This window comes from Hetaerina americana, unplaced genomic scaffold, assembly GCF_022747635.1.
Source record: "Hetaerina americana unplaced genomic scaffold, ioHetAmer1.1.p SCAF_2, whole genome shotgun sequence".
Taxonomy (NCBI): domain Eukaryota; kingdom Metazoa; phylum Arthropoda; class Insecta; order Odonata; family Calopterygidae; genus Hetaerina; species Hetaerina americana.
In genome coordinates, this window is record NW_027286763.1 from 54,846,682 (window position 1) to 54,872,144 (window position 25,463).

General features: G+C 38.5%; 1 protein-coding gene across 3 annotated transcripts in view; it reads right to left on the minus strand.

Moving 5' to 3' along the window:
* Window positions 1-25,463, minus strand: part of LOC139687588 (protein Skeletor, isoforms B/C-like) — a 262,208-nt gene that overhangs the window by 229,345 nt on the left and 7,400 nt on the right. For 2 of the 3 annotated variants that reach the window (XM_071584806.1, XM_071584805.1), the window contains exon 2: window positions 6,959-7,066. The exons of the other annotated variant lie outside the window; for it this stretch is intronic. In XM_071584806.1, coding sequence (XP_071440907.1) covers window positions 6,959-7,066 — 108 coding nt within the window. The remainder of the gene's footprint in view (window positions 1-6,958; window positions 7,067-25,463) is intronic. 3 annotated transcript variants of the gene reach the window in all.

Consider the following 25,463-nt stretch of genomic DNA (forward strand, 5'->3'; position numbering starts at 1 on the left):
CTATATCTCTCAGGTCACCATGATGTATCGCTCAGTTGACATTTAGATCGATTGATTGATCTTTGGCCGTTGGAATCAGGGAGGCGACAAACTCATTAAGGAGAGAATTTATCCCCTCAACGCCAAGAAATATCCTTCTTCAGGAAGAGCAGCCGTTAAAGTTGGTTTTGACTGAAACATTCATGCGTGCGCTTGACTGCTTCATTTTCTCTTCGGTTATCGTTGATAAACTTTTTAGCTAAATCTCCGTCCCTCATAATTTAGGTTTTTCAATTAATTGAAGCAAGGTTAAATTAACCTTTCAACTACCATTATTTTCTGCGAAGTGTCCCAAAATAGAAGCTTGTCCAGGCTTGTCTGGCTTAAACTTAAATGGCGGAGATGGTTGGGAGAGGAGGGTCCCATTTTCTATCCACCTACTCCCATGGAACACCTATATGAGTAAACAGTGCGTTAAAATTTTCATGAAAGTTACTTTATTTTTCAAAGAGTAAACCTCAACAAAATAACTCAGAATTTGGAAAAAGGAAGTACAAAGTGTAGTGTATAAACTTTGGGCCTTTGAATAATAAACGGTAAGAAAATAAGACTTCACATAAGAGGATGGCAGAAGAAGGTTCCCGGGGATCGGGCGAAGTTTAATAAAGAAGTTAGGGGACTGATGAACATGAACTTTCAAACGTAAATGCGAACAGTTAGTTGAATGATAAAGTGAAATACCTTGAAGGCTACATTTTATATTATTAGGGAATTCATAGAAATTATATTGAGGAACATGCACATGGTGGGCTTATTTTTTTCTATCTATTGTTTCATCATCGATTTATGATTTTTAGGGCCCCATGGTTTAACTACTCTATTTGAAAATATAAAATACGAATACATTTAAGTGCAATAAATACGAGTAAAATGAAGTACATGGAGTCTTCTCGGGTTTTCCATTTGGTCAGGTATTTTACGGTTGACGTTTCGAAGGCTACTAATTCTGTCATCGTCCACAGGTCTTTAAGGACGATGCCTTCGAAATGTCGGCAGTGTAATACCTAACCTCGTGGAAAATCTGGATAGACTACATACGAGGATCAGATAGTGTCCTGAAAACTACAGTAGTCTTTTCTGGGGCGCCATCCGAGCCTGTTCGCTTAATCCGATGACTACCAGAATGGAATACACCCATTCTCTCCCCTTGAATCTCCCCCTTGCTTTATCTTAAAAAAAAAATACTCGTATATATTTCAAGGAGAGATCACCATAATAAAATAAAAACTTATTTTAGGCGTCTTAGGAAAAGCAACTTGAGAAATGAATTCGCTCCTACTGCCGAGAAGTTATCGTTACACCTAAGTCACGACTACTCTGGAAAGTTTTTAGCCTTGACACATACTTCCGCAATAAATTAGCCCACTATACAGATCCATGCCTCGAATAAAAGTGGTTGGCTAGAGGTACAGCGAACACTGCGCCTGCACTGCTTCGTGTGTTGAGTCATGGTTGGTGGGCTGAATACAAATGAGCTCTCCTAACCAGCACAAATGGAGAGAAAAAAGACTAAACTACAGCCTGGAAAAATGGAAGTGGATGCGTTCGTGGTATCCTAGTTATTATATCGCCCTGACTACTGACCAGAGGGCCCAGGTTCGACTCTCGGCGACGTTAGCCTCACACACACACCGTAAATATCCGAGGAATCGCAGACATCACTCGGAAAGGAACTGGTCCTCGTAGGAATTCGTGAATTTCACAGTCCCAAGGCTTGAAGTACAACGTCAGTTTCCCTCTCCCATCTCACCCTTACCTATCAAAATTCACCCAAGTATTGATATATGTGGTGACCTCATTGGTCATACTTCAGAGCACTGAATTATCTCGCTTCGTTGGCGAGCGTGTAATTCCCTCAAAGATTCTGTACCTCAATTCATTATGAAGAAAAATAACTTCATTTGACATACATATATTGCGATTATTTAGGAACCAGAAACGTAAACAACGATTGTCAACGTCCAAATCTCATGGATGTACAGATAATCCATGCAGATAAGGAGAATATAAAAAACTTTAAATAAATGCTCGAACACACTGTACATTTTAAAAGTCTCATCCATTGTAAACTTGAACGGTTCCACATGTTCTCCAATGACCTCCTCATACTTATTTTCGTCCCCTAACAAAACTAGCGGATCTTCCTCTGTCCTAATCTAATTCCTCTCAATGTAGACTATTTCCAATGGATCCAAATTTTTTAAAGCATTTAATAGCTATTTCTTAACTCGTGTTTTAATTTTCTTTAAACTGTTTCTTTAGTTTGTCGTTACATTGACCCACCGCGCTTCAATTGAAGCTGCATTTCTTTTAGTTGCATCAGCATGCGCTAACAACGCGGTACTCCGTTGAAGGATGGAATTAAAAAGTGCTTACTACATGTATTTTTCCAAGTATTCAATTTAATTCTCCCAATTTAACATGAAGTGTATTGTAATTTTTCTCATTTCTTTTACTGAAAATTTCATCGTCGTTATTTTTTAAGATTGAATTCCAATTCCCAGCCTTTCCACCAGCCCCAATTATTGTCCAAATCGCGTGCGAGTAATCCGCCGCTCACAGGGCTCACCATTTGACTGAATATTACTTCCTCTTCGAAAATAATCTAAAGTCATTGTTTTTTTTAAATTTGCATCATCAATGTGAGTGAATGAATGGTTACGCAGCACTTGTGCGTCTTTTGAGACTATTCCAACCACGCTGACTTACGTGTTCACTTCTAAAACCTTGACTTTTGCAAACTTATATCTTAATGTGGAAAGATAAAACAACTAAGAAGAATAATTGTAAACAATTATTGAGTTTTATCTTTTCACATGGATGCCAACTTTTATTGGTGGCGAAATAAGTTTTTAACCCGGTAAACAGGTTTCACCTAAATTCATCATTTAAATTTGAGAAACCTTTTGCTATGAGAGACCTTTTCGAAGGCTTCCCCGACACCTAATAAATACTGCATCACTTCTCTATTCCCTTCACCTATTTTTTAGAATAAAATAGAAAAACCCAGCACTATTTTAAATTATCTGCCATTCCAAATGTAACGAACTTACTGCCGTAATATATTTACACGCTCAAAATAGTGTTTACCAGTCGGTAAAAATTCATGAGGCGGTCCACATTCAATTAATTAACCATTGCAATATTCCTAGGTACATTGATCAGTCATTCTAGTTAAATACGTGCATGTGAACTAATAGTAGACTTTCTAGTAATCGTTACACGAAGAGAACTTCCTCTATTTAAATCCAATAGAAAAGGGTTTTTGTTTCCTACAGATCTCCTAAAGCCTCTAGCGGAACGATAAAAAGAATATATGGCTCCTTGATCAATTTACTTATTGCTGGACATAACCATGTATCAAAATCAATCCAACTAATTGGTACTCGTCCAAGAGTGAGGATTCGTGAGGAGAGCCTGTTGTGGTGAAAATCTGCTGCCGTCTTCACACAAAAGATGCACTAAACTTATTATTAAAAGGGGTGCAATGTTTCATCTCCGAATAAGTGCCATCCTCTAAGAATATAAGTATAAGCTGCTGGGGATTCACCGTTCATGATATTTCGACTAGCCTGTAATTAGAACCCGTATCTACCAATTTCCGAATGGACCCTCCACCTAAGAAATCCTCCTTCAAAGTAGATACATTAATACTAGGGTTTTTGGCTCCCTAAGAATGGTTAACAGTGTCACATAGCTACATCTTAAAATGAGACTCTTTTCTTCAATATATCTTCTTTAAACTCAATTTCAATTAGGACTGTTCCTGTTTAAAACAGGTAGCATGTCACGAGCAAAAATTGGATGGATCAAGTTTTAACCTCGACCTATTCGCTTTCTTCATCCCGCGTATCCCCGCCGATTCGTGCACCAAACTACACCCGCGTTCGCCTATAATTTCTGGTTTTGACCTTTCCCGCAGTATTATCGCCATCTGAGAGATTTGAAGAGACCGAAGCGTCCCTCACTAAATCCAATCATTGCCACTCTTAAGTAGTTTCTCCACAGGCACCACGTAAACCGCGAGGTGCCTGTGGAGTTTACGAAACGTGAGACGTGCGAACCATGGGAATCAAAACACCCTCCATCGGCCATTGTCTATATCTCTTTCTCTCTATCTCTCTCTTTTACCCATATTAAAGAAAAACAAACGTGTTGCACATGAAAACGTGTAGCCGTCATTTAAGCTGACCGGCGAATCCCGAAATTCTGAAACATCATCGCGATACACTCGCTTGGGACCATTCCCGTAACCTCCCTCTCTAATTCCAGCGTCATTATGCCAGGGAACGCGCCAAAATTCCTCGGCGGGTTCACCCATGGCACCGTGGTTTCGTCCGCGGAAGGTTTCCCAACTCGGGATTTTGGTCGGCGACCCAAAAGAAAATTACCAAGCCTTTCTTTCTGGGATTCTCGCGCGCCAGGACCAGGGTTATCACTGCACTCGACTGGAGGCGAGGAAGCCCCATAATTATAGGCTCGCTTGTTTCACACGCCTCGCCAATCCTTGAGTCAATCCACCTTTGTTTGAAGAGCAACACAGGATATCGTGGCGAGCGGCCGTGATGTATTTCTATGGACGGTTTCCTCACAAACCACGCCGAGTGAGAGAGAGATAGAGAGAGAGAGAGAGAGAGAGAGAGAGAGAGAGAGAGAGAGAGAGAGAGAGAGAGAGAGATGAGCAACGCTCGCTGTCCACCTCATCACTCACTGTGATGTCTACTTGATTCGATCGTTTTTGTGACCAACTATTCTCCCCCAGATGTCCTCCATAGGTCTTAGTCACCACATTGCACAGTACAAGTTATTACTAAAACGGGAATGCATCCGCTTGCCTATTCCTCAAGATAAAAACCAAAACAGGAGACGCTATACAAGATTTGAAATCTTACATGTATGCGTTTGGTAAAAGACTAGAAAATGTAGTACGATGTAACTAGTACGATGGTGCATTTTTGGAAACTTCCACTTGGCTATTGCCACATAAAAAATATCAAATTATTTATACATTACTGTTCTATTGGTGAACGGACAAAAATTACAGTCAGGACATACAGGCCTGTATGTCCTCGTGAATGTGGGTGGGAATTTCACGTTACTTCCCACTACTTCCAAGCAAAAATGAGCAATAATTATCTATCAACTGAGTTTGTTAGGAGGCTGTAGTACGTTAACTATAACTTTTCGGATGCGTATATTCCATATCACGTGAGTTTAGGCATTTGATGAATGCCATTTGATTCATTGGAAGTGACAGATATTAACCGTTGATAAAATTTAGGTAAAATATGATGGTCAATACAAAAACATCATGACGTCGGCAAATTTAAAAATACCAAATTGCAGAGTTAATTGCTAACACTTAAGACACTTCATTCAGAATGAAGTAAAAATAAAGGTGGCACGCATTGAAGTGATAGGCACAATACCACACTCCTTCTCGGACATCACTCAAATATTTTAATCCCTTTCAGTCATTTTCTAATTTCCGTGAAAAATCAAGATTAAGGCACATGAAAGTGTGCTTTTTCAGCTCTTAGTCGATAAGATTAGCAAGGTCAAGTCTTCCATTATGCAACAATAAGAATACATCCTTACAAGGAGAGTGGTATGAAAAATACCATGGATGAGATTAAAAATGGAACTTTTTAAATTGGAGATAGAGAGAAAGTGAGTTTGGAACATATAAAAGATAACGCAGTGGAAAATACATTAGCAAAACAGAATTGAAAACCGATACTTATGGACGGGCATTCGTGCACATGCAGTAAAATGTCATCACTACATAGTTTCACTCTCCACTATGCACACTTTTCTACGCAGTGAGTTGGATGAAAATAATTACCAGTACCCCCCCCCCCCCACCAATGCTATCACTGTTTTTCTTATTGTCAAGCAAATGACCCACGTAAATAACAAATGGTATCACATTTGCTGTAACATGCTAAATGCAAAAAATTACCGCGGTGACAAATTAACTGAAGTACCTTTTGAAATTATTATTATAAATTAATTAAATTTATCCATATTTAGTCCTTAAAATTGACACCTATTGGTCGAAACTGACGGATCTCCCAAAAAAATAGTGTCGAAAACGATAGTTTTTTAAATCGATGGAGCATTTTTGACATCTATTTTTTTATAACATCACAATAACTATTCACCTAAAATAAAAGTTGAGAACGAACAATTGTCTATACCTTGGCTGCTAATTAAAGACGTTTAACAAAAAGGCGCCAGAAAACGAAAAAGAACTTACGAAATCAAGAGGAAAACGACCAAGCCTTTGATATTTTCTCGGGACTTGGTCAGTATCTCCGTAAACTCCAAAATCCCTTCAAAGATTTTGAAGAAAGGATGATAACTCTCTACCCCAATCCATTTTCGACTTTTGACAAGTGCTTTAGAATTTTCCTTTGATATAAGTCTACTGTATGTGAACCCTTAATATTCCGAACGAACGCGAGAAGGTACTTCTAACCAATTGGTTTCTTATGTTGATCATTGTGCTGAAAAATTTTGTCATAAAATTTTCATCCTTTTATATTTTGCATTACATGGGCACTGCACTGCTCAAAAGCTGTACGTTGCCCATTTTCACTCATTAAAATCGACGACGAAGAATACTTAGGAACGTCTATAAACTATGCTAGACTAAAGAAAGGGCTCTAAATTTTATACTCCCAGTCGTCCACGTTCAGGTTCCTGCACCACATGAACTCGCCGTTGCTATGGAAGGTATTCATTAAAAGTAGCAACTAATTACGACAAAAGATGGCATCGTGCAAAGGGTTCATAAAAAAATTCTAGCATTGCTGACTATGAATCAGACTTCCTAACAAACTTAAAGGATGCAATCATTCAGTCTATCTATCACGTTATCCATAAAGAAGAAGGATGCTTACAATGGTTCACATACTTTTTTGAAACGCCAATTCTTCGAAGCGTCCCTTGAGTCCGTCTATGCGGCCTGGGCCCAAGCTCCATATTTCTGCCCGGTCACGAGGCATCATTGAGTGTGACACCCCTGCGATAAAAGTAGAAGAGAATGAGAAGGGGGCGGGCGGGCCGAGGTCGTGAGAAAGGGCTTAGGGAAGGGAGTGGATTGACCGAGGGAACGGGAGGAGGGAAGCGGAGGAGTGTAATTCGAATGGCGGGTTGATGATTGGGCAATGCCGAAGAGTGATTCCAACGAGAGAGATGATGCGAGAGGAAGGGCGGAACCACTGGTAATCCCGTGGAAGAGTCTGTAATGCAGTTTCCGAGGGCTTAAATGTTACCGGGGCTCACGTTTTCCCACTTACCGTCATATGTTTGTGCGTGAGCGAGCAAAGCAATGAAGCCCGGCGGAATCTTCAACGTGATGTGTATGAAGTCTCACACCTATTTCGCATTATAAACATGGTTTCTGCATTTTTGAAATAAGGTTAACATTGGATTTAAATCCTCATTTTAACGAAGATATCTACAATTATCATTATCAACGTTTACAGTTGTATAGATAACCGCTTCGTACAGATATGAATGATAATGATTTAGCTACACTAAAGATAACTATGAATATATTATTTGATTGAACTCAAATATAATGCCAAGAAACTGCAGGAAATGCCGCGACAGTAACTTTTAACGAAATCATCCGCTAAATGTACATTACAATGCAACAACTTCTTATGTGAAAGTCATTCGCCTCGACCGGGGCTCGAAACGGGATCCCTCGGCTCTGGGTCCCTTAACTGGATAAAGCACTCAGCCGAACATCGAGGGATCCGAGTTCGAATTCCTCTCACGGCGGATGATTTTTATATTCTGAAATTGTTGCATAAATATAATGGATAACATGAGCAAAAGCTGGAACTTACATATACGAGTACCTACGCAGTGACGACAACAGATAAGGCAATGACTAGATACATGTCTTTCGTTTAAGAGAAAAATTTCGTTAATTAGAGGAAAAATGTGTATATTTCATCGCCGGGTATCTTGTTATGTGAATAAATCAGAAAACGCTTTTATTACGGACACAGCCGGTCAACACAGAGAGAAATTAGTAGGCTAGAAATAAGTAATCGAGCTTTCACTCACTGAAGTATTTAATCAATTGCATGAAACAAGTAAAACACGAAAAAATCAGTTCCAAAAGTTAGACAAACATTTATAATTGGAATCATTACCCCCTACCACACACCCTATCGGTGGCTAGTAAGGTATGTAAATAAATAAATGAAATATATAAATACTTTAACTTACTAGGCTGGCAGACACGCATTTGTAAATTCATTCGATTCATATATTCATTAACATAGTAAGAGCATTGTAATATTACGTATATGTGTGATTAAGTACAAAGATTCATTAAATGAAGAACACAATTGGTACTCCAGTACCAAAATAAAGAACAGTGGAAAAATACTGTGTGTTCTTGATTTAATGAATCTTTGAACTTCCAAAAAGTTGGACCAGAAACAATCGTAAGTATAAAGATAAAAAATATTAACAATCTCAAACGGAAAATTTCACAGTAAATTTAAAAATGAATTTGTAACCACCCTGAATCAATTTCATAGGAGATGAGGCAGTACCAACGCAGCACTTTTAGCTCCAAAAGTACTGCGTTGGTACGCTGCATACCGCAACGTTCATGATTCGCCGTCTTAGACTGTGCAGTGAGAAGCTAAAAATATTTCTGTGAGATCCAAATAGTGTCTTTTTCGGGCGTTAATGGAGAAAAAAATCTATACTCTCGCCTCACAACAACATAAAACTGGAGTTTTGTTCCGGGCCAATAATGAGGAACAAATGAACAATATATGAGAGAATCATCACCACCCATTAATGTTTCAACCAGAAACCTAGTTTTTTCAGAAGATGACCATTAAGAACTGTCAAATAAGAACGTGATCAAAGTCATTTAAGATCGATTAACCGCTTCCGCCAATCGGCCCTTATTGAGCTGTCTCTGCCAGCCAGACCCCGGTGACTGAGCATGACGAAGTCCCACGTTCATTCCTCGGAGTCCATTTCCACTCTCTGAGAAAAGCCCTGGAAGTATAGCGTGGACCTCACGATTTGGGGGGGCGGGGGCGAGACTGCTTCGACAACCCCCTTAAATCAGTAGCAGCAGTGATTTAATTTTTAGGTGGCTCAACGACAGAGGTCATTTTCACACGCTTTAATTCGGCCCCCCACGGCTTACCGCAACAGTTGTCTCCTGAACACCCGCCGGTGCTAATCATACAGGAATACTTTTAACCTTAACAAATAAAACGTGTATCAAACCTCGACCTCTTCCCCATCCCCCCCTGCCGCCCCGATCCCCCACGCCGTCGCCAGCTCGACCGCCGCCTTCTCGGGGCACGGAACATCAGTCGCGCGCAATTGCTCACAAATTAAATCGTCTCCGGGGGTTGGACCGGCTTACGAAAAATGAAAAAAAATATCGATGGAGAGAAAAACAACAAATGTAAAGACACTGACTTGAGCGACCCGATCCCGAAACTTCAATGTCCGGTTGAAGTTGATATCAGCAACGGGAGGGACCACACACCGGCGGGCCCGCCAAAAGCTGCTTAGCCGTAAAATTCCTGCTTCCCCTCCTCCGCCCACTCTTCGAATTATCTGCCAGCGACCGACCCCTTCTCTTCCTCTCACTCTCTCCTATCCCCCCCCCGCCCCCTACGTTCCCCGTGGACTATGAACGCAAGGGCGGGAAGGGACGGGGAGATGGTGAGTGCGTGCTCATGTGTCTGTGTGTCGAGGAGGAGGTAGAGAGAAAGAGAGAGAGAGATGGGAAGAGTTCACGAGGAAGGAAGAAACGGAAAGTGCGAGAAAGGTAATGTGAAATAATTTTTATTTTTCTTCTTATTCGAGCCGAGGGGTGAGAGGGGATGAGCGACGCGGAGGAAGGGAACACGGTAAAGGTGGTGGTAGATACTTCTCTGGGGGAGAGAGAGAGAGAGATAGGAGGGAAGGGGGGAAGAGAGAAAGGCGGGAGGAGAGATGTAGCGAAGGGAAAAAAGGGACTGGGAGCGAGCACAGCTTATTAAATCCTGGCTCGAAGTGGGGAAGGGACGGCGGTGGAGCCCGGGGATGGATGGTGCATTTGTACAAAGCGCCCCCACACATACCCCCCCCCACCTCCCTCCGACCGCGTCCGTCCGTCTCTCCCTCTCTAACACCTCCGACGAACCCCTCCCATCTCTCCCCTCCCATCTGGACCTCTCTTTCATCTCTCCCTCCCATCACCCCTCCCTCCCTCTCTCTCTCTCCCACCCTCTCATTCCGTCCACCCGCCCTCATTTACAATGCACCCTTCCTCCTCACCCTCCCAACCTCTCCAAACCCCCTCCCCACTTCCGTCCCGCCGGCCTCTTTAGCGCCAAATACGTTCGGGGAAAACCTAAATCCGGTTATGCTCCCGAAATCCGTCACTTTTCAAAATCCGGTGCACCGGAATGGGCCCCTCAAGCGTCAGCTGCAGATTATGCTTTTGGAAAATGTTGAGTGGAGTCGCGACAATACATTAAGCCTTTGCGAGCTTTTGAAAATTTTTGTTGATCGTGCCCCTGGCTTCGTCTGCGCTGAGCACCACAGATTATGAAATCGATGAATTTAAATGTGGACGTGTGCTGCTTTGTTTTTCTCCTCCAGTCGCGTCGGGACTCCATCAGACATGCCAGTCGCTGTCTTGGGTAGGTATAAAGTATATTATATATCGTATATTTTGGTTAAGCCCCAAGTAATAGGTTTACAACCATTTAACTTGTTGCTTAGGTCTAAAGTGGTGTGTCACGATAATATTTTAACTGTTAATACAAAGTGACATAATTTGTAACCGACACAAATGAGCGTTTTTAATTTACAACTCTTTTTATCTCCTCGTGAAAATCTTCAGCTTTTACAACGATGTTGAAATTCTACGAGGGCGACTATGATATCACAATTAATGCTTAAGATTCTATAACTGGCGCAATTAGTGGTATATTATACGTTAAATACTGGAGGTTATACGTTAAGTATGTTTTATTTGGTTCAGATGCTAGCCCTCCAAAAGAAAACGACTGGTCAACTGGATCGATCAGATTAATTTTTCTGTTCTTCATTTTACGTTTACATTAAGTATTCCCCATAATTATTCAAAGCTTAAAAATATTCCAATTTCGAAGGTCAAATACATATTTAATGGAAACATTTTGGCGTATATCTATTGTAATGTTGTTACTCAAACTAGACATCGACGATTAAGATATTAGCTATTTAATTACGGAAAATTTAGCATGCAGCATTCTTAGTCCGCGAAGTTAATGGCGTTCGTCCGTCATATAGTATTATCCTGATGCTTGGTGCTCTGAAGGTATTGTTTAAGTACGGACTTGGTGCAGTGTGGTGATAACACTTCATATTAAGACAAGGGTTCCAGTATTCGGTAGAAAATATGGAGAACAATATCAGTGCAAATCACACTAAATTTAAATTTGCTGAAAATGACAAATTTTTCTTTTGACGCTAATTAACCCATAAAACAGATTTGAGAGAGAATATACATTTTGGAAAGTTTATTTCATGAGTTATATTTTTCTTAAAGCGTACACCAAGGTTCTTATTAATTTTCCCCTCACAGCTGAATGCATCTTTACATTTGAATTCGTATTTATAATCATAGCGCCCATGTATGTTCAAAAGTATGTTCTCAAGAACAACTCATATTTTCATATGATTATTGAGAAATTTATGTGTAAATTCATTTAATAGACCACTACTTTCGCAGTAGAATACATTGAAATAGGTATATCAAGGGGATGATAATGACCAGGGATTCTGTGGTGGCGGAGACGATCATAATGCTGCTCACCAATTTCGTTTTTCCCAACTTCCAGCTACGTTTTCCTTTTACTATGTCTTTCGCCCATCTATCCCTTCTTACCAATTCTCCCTTTTCCTCTCGCCATCCCCCTCGCGGTCCCTCCTACCCTCAGCGTCCCTCCCCAATGCTTTCACCCTTTCCCCAGGGAAACGCAAACTGAAATGGACGTAAAAATATTCAAGGCGCAATCATTTTCCCGGTATGCCATTCAACTGAATATTCGTATTCTCCATGTTCGCGGCAACATTGACGCTCGATTTCTCGAATGTGAATCGGGAGAATTTTATATTGCTTCCATTCCATATTCGATCGCTTCTAACAAGAATAATACGGAGAAAAGGTTATTGGGTTCGCCAGTTCGAAAGGGGCTATTGAAGGGATTGTCGTGTTCTTGCAATCGAAAAATGCATATTGAAGTTTTTCCGAGCAGCGTAAATGAAAGCGCTTTCGGAGTACCTTTACATTGATTGGTAACCTTGGAAAATGTATAAAGCGTAAACACGCACACCAGCGTAAAACAGTGATCTTTCTGAGGAAAGCTGCCATTTTAGTACCGTATCTGCATACCATCTGTAAAACAATCTGTTACAAAAAGAAGTAAAAACGTAGAAAAACATTTTTTTTTAACATTTCCAAACTCAAATTTAGCAAATTCACGGAATGATTCCGCTTCGTATAAAACGAAACGTGTGTTTTAATTGAAATTAGTTGATTCAAAAGAAACCGACCGACTCACTTGGATAACTCTCTAGAATGTTGAGACTTCGAATAAATTGCACAGTTATAGACATCTGTGCAAGCACTGTTCGTCCTTCGCTATTCGCACATGGCTTTATTGAAGGGTAGGGTGAAATCTTGACGTTCATATATTTTAAGCTTTGACATCAACCACTTTCCTCATCATCAATTTACAAACCGGCACAATCTATTAACAAAGTGTTTACGCCCTTCTCTATTCCCGCATGTATATTTTGAAGTAATTTTATTGAATTCCTCTCACAAATGTTCACTTTTTGGAAAAACGTACTCCTTTAGAGAGGAAGGGGATTTGCAGATAAAGCCATCCTTGGATATTTAAAACTACGGTACTGTTCACATAATTTACTATTTCATTGAAATTTCAAATTTATTGCTTGACAAGAAGTTTTTCCTTAGTATTCTGTTCCAAATAAATCATTCAATGGACAATTTTCCCGAAAATGCCAGATTTCTACTAATGCACACGCAGTAATAGAACCCTGACACTCAGAACGCTCGGTAACAAGTTAAAGCAAAAAATATATTAAAGTCTGATTGGGCTTATTTGAGAGAAGTCAAAACAATTAAGAAATGTCCCTTACGTATGCGCCGGTGTGAGTGGTTGCTTCGGCGTAGATTTGGTGTTTGGAAAAAATACGACGCAGAAAATTCGCTCGTGGCCGAAGTGCTATTAATTTCTAATGGGCGCGAACATTTTAATTTTTTAACGATAATCACACAAAATAAGTATATGTTACTCAGGCCTAAAACATTTTTCCCACTCAATACATTACAGAAAATTAAAAACTTGTCCGTGTGAATGAGTGAAACTGTTATATATCCGCCCGGCAAGTGGAAAGATCCGAGGTTCGAGTCCTGGTCAAGGAAATATTTTTACTCTTGTGATCCGTTCGATTCCGCCTTCTCCACCTCTATTGTGTTCGTCCTTTATGTGTGTTCCTATCCCTTTTCCTTATATCTTTTTCTGTATATATGAGTATTTATTCGCCGTTTGGCGGGATTTCGTGTTTGAATGTGTGTATATATATATATATATATATATATATATATATATATATATATATATATATATATGCTTGACAGAAAAATGCCTCAAAAACTTCCAGAAAGCTACGTATTCGTACGGTTAGCGATTTTTAGTCGAAGTGTAGTTTTAACTAAATGTCATGTCATTAACACGAAGGAAAATAATATTATTAACGTTGGGTCGTCAGCATAAATTGATTACTTTGGCCAATAATTAATGATGCTTCGAGAACCAACACCTAAATCTTGAAACTTTATTCCAATTTTTACGCCTATAAAAAAATCTTCGAATCTTCGAATATAAAAAATAATGACGCTTCGGCAGTCTCGCGATATAATTGCTAAGCAATCACTAACTAAAAATAGAACACATTTATTTTAAGGGAACTCGTATTTTCGACATCACACGAAAAAATCAAGAGCAGCGAAACAATTTCAGCAACATTAACTCAAAAGCCCTGGGAAATGTACAAAAACTCGTGAACAAAAAAGATGAAACGAACATTTTCTAAATAGATGCGCACTAAACGTATACGCGCCGGTACAAGAAATCTGGAAACGCAGCAGGAGAAAGCTTCGGCCGTGAAGCCGTCCTTTATGAAAAAAAATATCTGCACATCGAAAGACGCAAACGGGGGGGAGGAGAGGAGTGAAAGGATTATTAGAAGCGGGAGGGGGAAAATCTCAGAGCAGCATTAACTATCCGCAAGGCCTTTAACGAAAAAGGCGGAGCTGGGAAAACCGCGCACAATACTTTAAGCCGCAGAGCGCAACGTAGTAATGATCTGCTACTGTCTCCTCCCTCTTCCCCCCCTACCTTTCCCTCCTCCCCGTCACTCCCCCCTCTCCCTTCCTTCCTCCCTACTTCTCTTTCCCCTCCCCTCCTTCTCTCCCTCCCATCATAAAACCCTTCCCTCCCTCCACTCATCCCCTCCCCTACCTGCCCCACGCTTACACACGGACACACTCACTAACACACACGTACACTGAGAAACGCAAGCCCTGAACCCTGGCCGCCATTTTGTTTCCGAAGACCGAGTCGATTTTCGGACGCGGGAGGGGAAGTGTTGGATTTGCGAGAGAGGAGTAACAAACTGAGTCCCTGAGCAGGGGAAGGTTGCTGCCTCTCCGAGGCGTACACTCCCTGGTGATCCGCGAGGTTGCAGTGCGGACCCTAGAGGAAGGAGTGTCAAATACCCCCGAGGTCTCCTCGTACCTCTCCGGGAGAACACTTTGCGCCCAATCCAAATGAGAGGAAGTGGGCACGAGTTTGTTACTAAAACCTGCGATTTAAATCAAGCCGCGATGGATGCGAGGAGATGAGATTACGCCGGTGGCGTGGCACTATTGTGATAACGGGATTTGGGAATCGATGCAGTAGCGACTTAGGAAAACATTTCCCCGAGGAGATCACATTTGAGAAGCATGCAGTACTTGACATCGCCAAATTGCTAACGATCTGAGGCAACCTTGATTAGTAAGAACCATAAGATTAAGAAGAACAGTCAGAATCTAATACATTTCTTTCGCATAGTGTGTAGCGTGTATACGGTCTATATCTTTCAAGGACGATTAAAAATTCATAAATTAATAATTTTTTTGGGGAAAGACTATCTTCAAATGACTCAATAAACGTCTTAATTTGTCTTAAGCTTCTATGACCGATAGGGGTTGGTGTATTACTGTTATGAAACGTTAAATTTCTGTGCATGAATAACTACTTGTACGCCCTGTGAAAAAGTCAAACTTGATTCGTGAGGTAAATTAATGACTTCGGATTAAGCTTAAGCGAAAAATTCAAATTAGTTCATCTTACCGACCTATTAAGCAATGGCGTGGCAAAATTATTCCCAATCGATCAAAATTAATTGATGACAATTCTCATTCGTGCTCGTCTTCCTCGTAGACTCGTGAAGATACTTCTAAGAAAACTCAGTTGGTACACAAAAAAATATACCATTAACTTTCTGCTTAATTGAAAATCTAAAGAAGAAATAGGATTTAAGATCTTTCTAATTATATTTGGGAGCTCAGGCATAATGTAGTGGACTAGTTTCATATTTATGCGGGAACTGCAGTTTTTCAATTAAAAACATACGCGATGTATTACATCGTTGAAAATAACAAAAAATGATGCACTACATCGAAAACGTAGGGGAAAAAAATATTTAACGAGGAGTAGCATTTTCATCCCACTATTATGTAAAAATGAGATGGTGTAACTTTTTCATGCAGAAACCACAGGACCGTATCACGTCAAAATTTGTTTTGCATGTAGTTTAAAATCACAGGTTACCTTGAATATAATTATTATTTAAAATATTTGCTTTTTCGTTTCAACGCGGTTACAAAAAACGTTTTTATAGAATGGAAAAATTGTAATAACTTTACATATTAATAAGGAAGCAATTTCAAACCTTGGACATTTATTAGCGAGCATTAAAAGAGCTAAAACCCAAAATTGAGATTAATACATGTAGGCTCACCGTTCACAACAACGATACGGTGGCAGTAAGAACTGGAACTCGATTATTGCGAACATCAAAAGACATTAATTGCATGCTAACTAATTCAAAGCGAAGTCAGCAATGTGTTAAAACCATTGAAAATATCCATTTCATTAACTGGGATATTATTTATAGACTTATTAACAAATTGTTCGGCCAATTGGGACACAAAAATTACGTCATGCGAACTTTGATTTCCTAGAATACCTACTCTAAAACAATACAGCAGGTGCGATGAAATTCGAAATAGGTAAAACAACTGCGATAAATAAAGAATGGACTCAAAAGTGTCGCAGTCCAAACAAAAGTTAAAATGGTTACCTTTAGTTATCATAATTATTTTAGTATCTTTTTATTTTCAGTTATCTATAGCGCCTTCCACAAGATAAAAGAAAATAATTGAATAATTTTTATGGAGTCAATTAAATTTGCTTAGAAATTAAACATATCGTGCAATTTTTGTTTGAATCGTAACATGCATGTACCGGACTAAATTATTGATTTTTAAAACGGCCTCTAAATAAAACCCCTAAAAATACACGAAACACATTCAATTTCACGAAAGCATGCATTTTAAGTATTTTTATTGATATTCGATAACCTTGAAGCAAGCATAAGGCATTATTTTCCGCACTTCTCGTTAGCATTTCTTGTCCCCATCATTCGCAAATTATGTCAAGAAACGTACATCAACAAACTGTCAAAAATCTCGAAGCGTCCTCCACATATTAATGCATCTGAAAAGCCTAAAAAAAGTAGTATTTTGAAAAATAACACGGCTAATGTCGTCACCTAATGGCTTATTAGGATGCCCATGAGTACCCGAATATACGCCTTCATATTGAGATAAATGTTACAAGAAAACAAATCCACATTATACTAACTTCCTTGACCTTTAAGTATTAAACTGAATTGAGTTAGTTGAGTCGACCACACACGCTAAGATTCCGTTGACTTAATTTACTATAAGAATGAACTCCGGAAAATGTATTGCCAAGTGATTTCAACCTTATTGTCAGCAATTAATCTTCAGGGAAACCGATACACGAATCAGGCTAAACTTTGACTCCGTTGACTCTCTCCATTAGCACTACATGATAAATCATTCCGGAATTAAGTATGTAAAAGCCCACCCATCAGCAAAATTTTTACCACGGGTTTTTCCTTAACAGTAGCAACAATATTCCAAAACACAATCATCATTTTTCAAAACGTTAGGATTAACGCCAATGGGAAGTTAATGGCAATACACCACATACAGGCATGGCTTATTCTCAAGAAAACCAACGCGGACTTTATACATGGTCTTACAGTGGAAACAAGTCGTTTAATCTCTAATCATGAACCAAACCCGAATGAAAATGGATGCCCATCTTAAATATTTCGGATTTATTTGGGATTTCCCATTGTATTTACGCGTCAACCATCTTAAGAAGCAGGTTTTTATACCGGGTCCATGTTTAGACGTAGCACCAGTTTATGACCGGTGACCGTAACATACGCAATCTATCTGTGAAAATGCTTAAGCCCTCTTTTATTTTCGTTTTTCCCGTTTATTTTCTTGTTCCCTACCTTCCTGCTGCATACATTACATTTCAAGGGCGCAGTCTAAAATTTTTGCATTATTTCTTCCTCTACTTCTTGTTTAATCTTTACTTTCACCTCGCAAGACAATATTTTCACGAATGAAGAGTGTGTGCCAATTACAGGTGCTGAAGAACGTTACGATTCCCTTCAGAATAGGCAGCACTATGGTCTGTCTACCCTGCGTTTTCTCAAGCTTTCTTCAGATCTAAAAAGAAGATGGAGATAGGCTGACCCTTTTGTATTTTCTTCCATGAGGGCGAGAATGGCTTTAATTATTCATCTGCTTCTTCTTAATTACAACTGGACTCCATTTACATAGCTTTGTACTTCCTCTGTATTCTGAGTTGGTATATTATTCTTGCCATAGCCTTCGATGTTAGGGTTTCCAAACTAATTTCCCCAAGTTTACACATGTGCCCAAACTCTTGGGTAATAAAATAATTAGGCTACACTGATATTCCATCAGTAGTATTCACCTTGTCGGGATGTGGAGGATCAATTTAGAGAATTGTCAGAAGTACCTTTTGCTGAATTTTTTATCCTAATTGTTTCTATATTCATTGTATATATCTAATGCATTTATTTCGTGCAATTCCTTCAGTACTTCACCAAATTTTTAAATGTGGAATCTCGTTCATTAATATTTTAGGAAATTCTTACAAGTTGGCAGTTTTCCAAATGGCAATGGCAATACATTCAGTTTACATTTATGTATAAAATGTTGCATAAAATTTATATTTTATATATATTACAACTATAAAATGCATCAAATTTCACATTTTATATTTACACATACGGTTTTTAAATTCCATATTGTTTCGTTACATTTCGCATAGGTTGGTGTAACATCTCATTTATCGAAAATTTTAGCAGATATCAGATATCATCAGCATTATCAATGCACTACAAATATATTTTGCAAACCTATGTCAATGGCCCCTGCCCTGACTTCCTTGGATACGCATATCACGTATATTTAAGCTGCTACAACTCTTCTACCAACAGACTTAATATTTTACTTCTTCGCCTTAATGTTTCATCCGTTTATTAAAACCCATTTTGTCTCTGAGATAATTAAATGACTTAATTTTGTGGAACGTATTTAATCCTTTTTGGCTCTTGAATTTTCATAATTTCTTCTCCCCTCAATTATCATATATCCTAACTGCGGCCCGGGTATTCCATTCCGAATTTTTCGGTCAACAGCTTCATTCGCAAATTCCACTATTCCACTCTTCACGTACACTTAACTTTTTCCTATCGATCTTACATTGCTCTACTTTACCGGTTCTTTCTCTGGCACTCCACTAAAATTCAAGCATTGGTTCTGTTACCTTCAATCTGCTACCCTCCCATTTATTTCTCACTGTTTTCTTTAGAATCAGTAGCAACTAAAATAGTTTCGCACCATGGTCTCCATCAGTCTGCCTGCTATAGTATTACCTTTGGAAGCTTTTCCTTGGTTCCTAAATCTCCGGTTTACGAAGGTACAGTCAATTTGTCAAGTATCTTAGGTTTACTGACTTCTTTCATACGCATCTCCTTAGCATGAGATTTTGACAGAGCACATGTACCACGCCTAATTTTTAATAATCACAGGACCTTAATTTTTCTTCTCCACCGTATCATTATCCACATTTCCTTCCCGAGCTCCTCCGATGATTGCATCCTAGTATCAAAGGAGGTTAAGATTTTCTTCCTCTTATATATTATTTTTAGTTATATATTTTTAACTTATTATACATCTTCCACATTATTGCGGTATTCCCTAAAAGGTTTGAGAAACCTTACCTTCACCATTACCATACTTTCACCGTAGGATGCTCTTCAATCAACATTTCATCATCCTTCCTCAGCGTTACTTGCTCTCTAGTATTTCAATTTCAGGGGCAATCCTGCATCTGGGACTTCGTAAATTGCCCTCCCCGGGTTCTCTATCTTAAGCTAGGATGTCACAACCTGAATCAATGCTATAATTCCAACCTCAAGATTCGCTGACCCTTTCAGAGCACGCTCATATTGCCTAGTCATTATGAAACCCAAAATAATGGATGTAGTTCAAAATTCTGACTCGTGTACTCTCTCTTGTACTTCCAGCCCAGAAAATTGCATAGGATAATTCTATTATAATTTAATAGAAAGGGATTCATAACTCACTTATGGTACTAAATCAATAGCATTTAAAGTCAAAATTGTGACTTCTGTCATTTGATTGGTGAATACTAATATTCTACTTTCCTCATTACAGTCTCACAGCCATTAAAATAATCTATCCCACGCCTACAACGAAAATAGTACTGTGATCTACTTCACTCACATGAACGAGGGCTGCTGCACCCATTGTCGGTCTATTAGTTGAATACTGCCACTCAACGAGTTGCGGTGCCTTCGCGGGTTTTATTTCCGTTTCAAGGCTATTTTACCATAACATAAGTCAATACATTCTCCAAAAACCAACGAGTTATTCCTTCGACTTCGTGTTCGTTGACTTTACTTGTTAATTTTGCAGGTATTCTTTATATATCTAGATTGACCATCCACATTTCTCAAGTAGAGGAACTCGATATCGTTGAGCTCAGTCGGGAGTTCAGGGCACAAGGTCATGAGATAGTAGAGACATTTTCTTCAAGCAACATGAGTGCTTTCCATACTCGTCGGGAGAATGAGGAAGGCGTGAAAAGCCTTACCGGAATCATGATGGGTAACCTTTAGAAATCATTAATCTATGCCAATCTATTGTTTCGTATTACGTAAGTCTTTAATCAGTATTTAAGTCACTATGGCTAAGGTTAACTATGGTTCATTTATACCCGAAAAGCTCTCCTTTTCCGTACTGAAACTATTTTTGCCACGCATTTTCACCTCGGCATACTCCGCTGTACCTTCGCTTCCGTCACTTCCAATGTCTAAACAAATCCTGTAATTTGTTAATTAAATAGTATCTTAGTTTTATGAAACATAATTTTTTTGAAACTGTCGCGTAACTGTTATTATGACACAATTTTAGTTACAACTATTATGTTCGAAAACCTCAAGAAATAGGAATAAAATTGTAATCAATGTTGTGAGGCGTCATTCGATGAAACTCCTTAATGATGCCATAAAAGAAGAAATTTTTCTTGCTCCATAAAATATATTTTGCTCGGACCGGTTTCGATGCAAAGTACTATCTTCGGACCAGAAGATGATACGTTGCATGAAACCGGTCACAAATAAAATATATCTCGAGGAACAGCAAAGTTTCATTGCTTACAATGTAAGTTCTTTATATTTCCAGGTTTTTCAGCCTCCGATCTCCGTACCTTCGAACGAATATCAAGCAAGTTGAATAGTAACTACAACGACAGAAATAACAGGATTGTACACGTATGTGTGTTTGTCGTTATTGCCAAGTAACATAAATGGTTAATACTCACTAACCTGACAACTTCCGTCATTCAATTGCAAATTCATGGGGAAAAGTAAGACTATTTGAAGCATTCTAGTTTATCACTCAAGCATAAATGGGAAGTATTTCGTGAACAGTATTACCTACAAATTCAAAAACCCCACACCTGATTCAATTCGGTCGGTCAACATTATACACCGCATGACGTGTAGATGCGATAACAGCGTTCAGATAAATAACATTAACTTGAAAAAATGTCCCTTCAAAATATATATTACATCTTTTACGAAAGTAAGTTAGGCGACGGATATCAGATAAATAAGGATATACTCAATCGTGCGGGAATTTTCTGCGCTATTTTTTTTAACGATTCTAATACCAGTTGAATTTTGAAGAACGTTACTCAAATAAGATTATGTGAATTGACTTTAGTTTTTACATAAACACAATTCAGTCAATGTCAATTTAGCACGATCGGTGCTTGGAAATTTCTGGAAATATCTTGAGATTTCAGCACTTGATTCAATTTCGGTTCTTTGAGACGACATATTCGATTGAAATATTTCCAGTGACATGAAATCTGAAAGGACGGGCAATGGAGGGTCGGGAGATGGGAAATATTGACAGATTCGACGGCAGAAAATAAGAGAAATGCGGAAATAGCTGTGGCGAGAATTAAGGGATTAATGCAGGGATTCTGATAACAAACTCGGGGAAAATTTTTGTTTATTTTCTGGGAGGATTCCCATTCTTTAGCATGCTTTGTTTAAAAACTGCCTCCATCAGGGATGAATACTAATGAGAAGTGGTATATAAATATAAAACAATGGCTCTGCCGGGCGAAGCCAGAACAAGAAGCTCAAAAACCGCTCAAAATAAAGGACTTACATTAAATTACTTTCAACGCTATTTTGCACCCTAGTGAAATACCCATACTCTTGCTATTTGTAATGTGATAACTATCGGCCCGTGGGTTAATGAGCGTGGTGACCGAGGTTTGAAAATAAATCAATCCAAAAATACACCCTGAAAAGCCAAAAAAAGCCTCTTCGGTTAAACACGAAATGAATGTATTGATAGCGCTTCAAATAAGAGAGGGCATTATAATCATATTTCCTTAATACACCGGTAAAAACTAAAGTAAATTCTTTTTGGAAAATATATCTAGCTTAAATGCAGTGTATTAATATCACATTGCTCTATTACGAGTTTAAGGTGCAAGCTCATGAGAAAGTAAAGGTATTTTCTGAATGAAAAAAAGTGCCTTACGTACTCGTCGAGAGACTAAGAAAGATGTGAAAAGCCTTTGGCCCGAATCATGATGGGTATCCTTCATACAATTCAATTTTTCGTGCATAATTCACCTATTAAGTGATATTTCAGCGTCAAGTTAAGGTTAACTGGTTCATTTACGCTCGAAAATCTCTTCTTCCTCACATTTCCCTTCATTTTTCCACGCATTTGCGCCTCGCCATTATTTGATTCAAATTTCCACTCAAACTCTTTCTTTTGTTGAATGAAAAATTTTGCCTCAAATGTCGCGGAATCGTTTTTATAAATCAATTTCAGTTTTATTCAATATTAACAAGTCACAATAAATAGAAGAGAGACTGTCAACAATGCTGTGAAGCAATACTTGGCGAAACTCCTTCATGATGCCATAAAGGATGAAATCTTTAGAACTCACTGTTTCTCTCAAGCATTTCTCAGGAGGTTTCAGTTTTATTCTCCCTCAGTCATACGAGGGTTGGTGATCGATCGACTGATATCGTGACATTTTAATACGTGACATTCAATTGTATTTTTAGGCTACAGCATTTGAGTAATATTATTCAAAATAATCTTCAGCAAATAATGTAAATTCTTTAAATATAACGCAGCATGTATGCACTTTATCAAACAAAAAGTCCTGGTAAATTAGGCAAATGGGTCTCCGTTACCGTCACATTTCGAGATAATTAATGCTTCACCAAATGCGAGTGATAGGAATGATTTATATTTATATAAATGTTATTTTTATCATAAAAACTCATTTTCTGGCTTATTACATCCGATAATCAGTAATTTAGACAATACATTGATTAGCGCTAATTTAAATTTGGAGAAGTATTCTTACTCTATGACCTGAAAACTTGATGAAACCAGAGCCGCGTTAAGTGTTGAATTTGCAATGTTTTGTCTCTTTTTTCCTCACTAAATGGGGATATTTATCAGATTTAAACTATGAATTTTATTAAATGATATGAGTGAAAGACTTTCTACTAACACATCCTCAGGCACATAATAAGGCACACCCTTAGGTGAAAAAATGAAGGGGATCGGATTGTTCCGGTAACTAGGATACTTGGTTCTTATCCATAAGATCAGGGATCGAATATTGGATGTAGAGATAATTTTACATAAGTCCCTTCTTCAGTTTCTTTCAGGAAGAGCTTCAAGTGTAAAACGCTCTGCGTTTTCATTACGAGTGGGCTCATTACGGATTCGGGTTGCTCTCCTTAGCTTCCCTTCCTCCCTTCTCTTAGCCTACCATAGAACCAACCAATTCCAAATTACTCACCTGTCCCCAGTTGCGGAAATTATTTACGCAGTTAGCTGTCTCTTCGGAAATCTATTTATACCAATTAAAACTAATATCAATTAAACTGGATTGCTCAGCATCTGGTTAGAATACATCCAAAAACATTTCGGTCACACATATTCTGTTTCCAAAAGCAATAAGCGAGGCAAACCGAAGGTAATAATGGCGACGAGAGTCTGCTACATACATCTATAATTACCGTAGTGATACTTTACTATCCTACCTCTTTCAGGTAATTTTTAAACGGTAATTTCATTTTGTAAAAAGTGCTCGTAAAAACTCCTAACGGGACAGTTTTTCATAGGCCAGCCTAACTTTTCTATAGACTCATTTATTTCCATATAAACGACTCCTGAAAATTTATCCATAAGGCAATTCGTGTTTTCAAATGTTCACCCAGTGAGTTTTTAATTTCGATATTTGACATCACATCAATGAGAAAAAAATGTCATCATTTGAAAAAATTGGGAAATGTCTAATAACACCCCCACAAAATGCCCTTCCAGATTTTGAGCTCTCGATTGAAGGTATAAATTTGATTGCCAAGGCGTGGTAAAATTAATTTCAATTTGGAAGGTATTCCAAATTGAATATGTTTACGCGTCCAAATATTTGTTGGCGTCAACACTTAAATTATTCCACTGTCATATGCTTACAAGAATCTCTCAACCATTTGTCCCTTAGAGAAAAGGGCGTTCCCTCGTAAAAAAGAGATAACCTGAGTGATCCGAATTCAAAGCATTAGAAGTGGGATAGATAGAAACTATGTTTATCCATAAATTAACACCAAAAATCGTAATTTTTGGACCATTCCGCGACCGTTCGTATTTTTTCTTAAATCAAAAATGTTGCGAAAAAATCAAATAAATTGATGGAATTCATCACATCATATTTCCGAGACATGGCATTTTTACAAATAATAAACGTTCGGTATTTACCTCAATTTATGTGGATAAATAGGATGCTGAATATTTTCAGCCCGATTGGCAAAATTAGCTATTTCAGCATTCATTGCCTTTAGACTAGAACTCCGAACAAAAGCAATAAAATACTAATGCTGTGAGCATTCGCACAATAAGCGCTTCATCCACGAAAACAGCGGAATAAACAGAATCAGAGTGTCCCAATAATTAAATATACTCTGCCCATAATCAGGTATCCAAATTCATCATCATCCCAATTCATTATACTTAAGATCGGTTTGACGCGACAATCCACTCGATCCTTGTATCGGCCATCCTCTTTGTATTTAAATATTATCTGCTCGATCGAAAATCAAAGAGATTTTTTTAAATCAACCTAAGGCTCTTAAAAAAGTACAGGACACCTCAGTGTTCTCGCGTAACAGGGGAAATTATTATGGCGCCAAATTTTATTGGTACATTCGACCATTGGAATGAAATAAAAGATACACCTTTACAGACAAATTTGAGTATTTTGCTTCACTCGGACGATACTCAATCATAATTAAGTCGAACCCAAGGGCCCGATTTTATTAACTTAAAGGTAGTATTTGAATGATACAGTCAAACCTACAAATTATTGCATGATATATATAAGTCTGCATGTGTGTATTTGCACTATGTTTTGTATAGTAGCTAATATATATTCATATGTATCTATGAACAAATATTAGCGTATGTATGGCTGGTCCCCTAAAACCCTCACGCGTTTGTGTCGGCTTACGGGTGTTGTGTTGATGTAGAAGTAAAT